At 38.7% G+C, this 1,784-nt stretch overlaps 1 protein-coding gene across 2 annotated transcripts in view; it reads left to right on the top strand.

The window, feature by feature from the left end:
* Window positions 1-228: 228 nt before the first annotated feature.
* LOC110450400 (acyl-CoA-binding domain-containing protein 6-like) overlaps window positions 229-1,784 on the top strand; it is a 10,073-nt gene continuing 8,517 nt past the window's right edge. For both annotated transcript variants that reach the window (XM_021497889.1, XM_021497888.1), the window contains exon 1: window positions 229-376. In XM_021497889.1, the coding sequence (XP_021353564.1) occupies window positions 254-376 (123 nt within the window). In that variant the 5' untranslated portion in view covers window positions 229-253. The remainder of the gene's footprint in view (window positions 377-1,784) is intronic.

The following is a 1,784-nucleotide window of genomic DNA, read 5'->3' as shown; positions in this document are numbered from 1 at the left end:
ACGTTTACGTTCAAACGTAGCCTAGCAGCCGTCAAGGTGAAAAAAACCCAACTGCAGCCGGAATGTTATCCATTAAATACGATACATATATTTTTTTGTTCAATAATCAATCTTACAGATATCTCAACAAAAATAAATATCATTAATTTAAAATACCATAATAAAATAACACGAAATAATTATTAATATACAGATAATTAAATAATCCGGATTATCGGCGTCCCTTTTTAAATTAGAATAACCAGTTGTGAAAATGGCAGACGATGTTGACGACGATTTGACAGAATTATTTGAATGTGCCTGTAATTACATAAGACAATCCTCTGGAAAGTTTGACAGCGAAAAGCTGTTATATTTCTACTCAAGATATAAACAGGTTTGGCATATCATGACTTGTAAAACTTCAATGGTTAAAATGGTGACTCAAATTATACATGCTTTCCTATGGTAATGATCATGATGAAAGCACATGTGGCGTGTTCCGCAGTGGTTCGTTACAAAAGTACATGTACATATATGTTATATATTATGGTTTGATGCAAATATCTATTAGAGAGACCATTTCCCTATCCTATCCGTTTCAAATCTGAAACCCTCATATCAGCAGATCTAGATCGCCCAAACAGGTACAGTACTAGTACTGTCGGACCCCAGTACTGTACTGTAATGTAGACTGTAGTCTGCCTACAGACTACAGTACTGTGCAGGTCCAGTACACTCTGCCGATTGAGCTGTATAGACCTATAATAGCTCTATTGACCTATCTGAAATAGGTCTTTCGAGCTATTTTCAAGTGATTTTCTTTTTTTAAGGAAAACAAACCAAAGTCGCTTTTAAAAGAAGATTGTATCATTAGGTTGATAACAAAAGACATAAATATAAGGATATATTTATACTGGCCCCTATTATTGCACTGCCCCTTTCATGTATCTGCCAACACTCTCTGGACACTGGTGAAGTTCCAGATGACTGGAAGACAGCGAATATTGTCCCTGTTTTCAAGAAAGGGGAAAGGAGTAAGGCAGCCAACTACCGCCCAGTTTCCTTGACTGCTGTGTGTTCTAAAATAATGGAGCATATTGTTCACAGCAGCATCATGTGTCACCTAGACCATCATCAGATACTCACAAATTATCAACATGGATTTAGGAAACATCCTTCATGTGAAACACAACTTGCACTTTCAAAAAACACATCTTTCGGTAACTCAGACAGACATCATTCTTTTCGACTTTTCTAAAGCTGTCGATAAAGTTCCTCATAATCGTCTACTGCTAAAACTCAAATATGATGGAATTGAAACTAACACTCTTCATTGGATTCAGGGCTTTCTATCAAACCGTTCACCACGAGTAGTGCTTGATGGTACCCGATCCTCTTTATGTCCTGTTGACTCTGGAGTACCTCAAGGTACAGTGTTAGGTCAGGGACAGTATATAGAGGGGATTGGCAACTCTGCCCCAGTCAAGATTCTATAGCACGTCGCTTTTGTGTTTGTTCACCGAACCGCGAAGTCATCGAGAGCCCCTCTCGATCAGCCCGCGCTTGCGCACTAGCGTTAAAATCATGTCACCAATCTCGCCGAGATGGGAGTGTTTTGATAACGGTTAGCCCTGATTGGGACTGTGTATTAGTAGGTCTTCTTTTTATTCCAGGGATAGGGCTATCGTTGCCACTATGTCTAGCCTTTCGGCTGTGTTGGTGGCTATTACAACAAATCACATTTCGTAAAGCACGTTCCAGTGAAAATAATGCTAATATTGACACTTTTTGACACAAAAACA

Source organism: Mizuhopecten yessoensis, unplaced genomic scaffold, assembly GCF_002113885.1.
Source record: "Mizuhopecten yessoensis strain PY_sf001 unplaced genomic scaffold, ASM211388v2 scaffold5197, whole genome shotgun sequence".
Taxonomy (NCBI): Eukaryota; Metazoa; Mollusca; class Bivalvia; order Pectinida; family Pectinidae; genus Mizuhopecten; species Mizuhopecten yessoensis.
The sequence above is the reverse complement of the archived record's forward strand: the minus strand, read 5'-3'. Positions and strand labels throughout refer to the sequence as shown.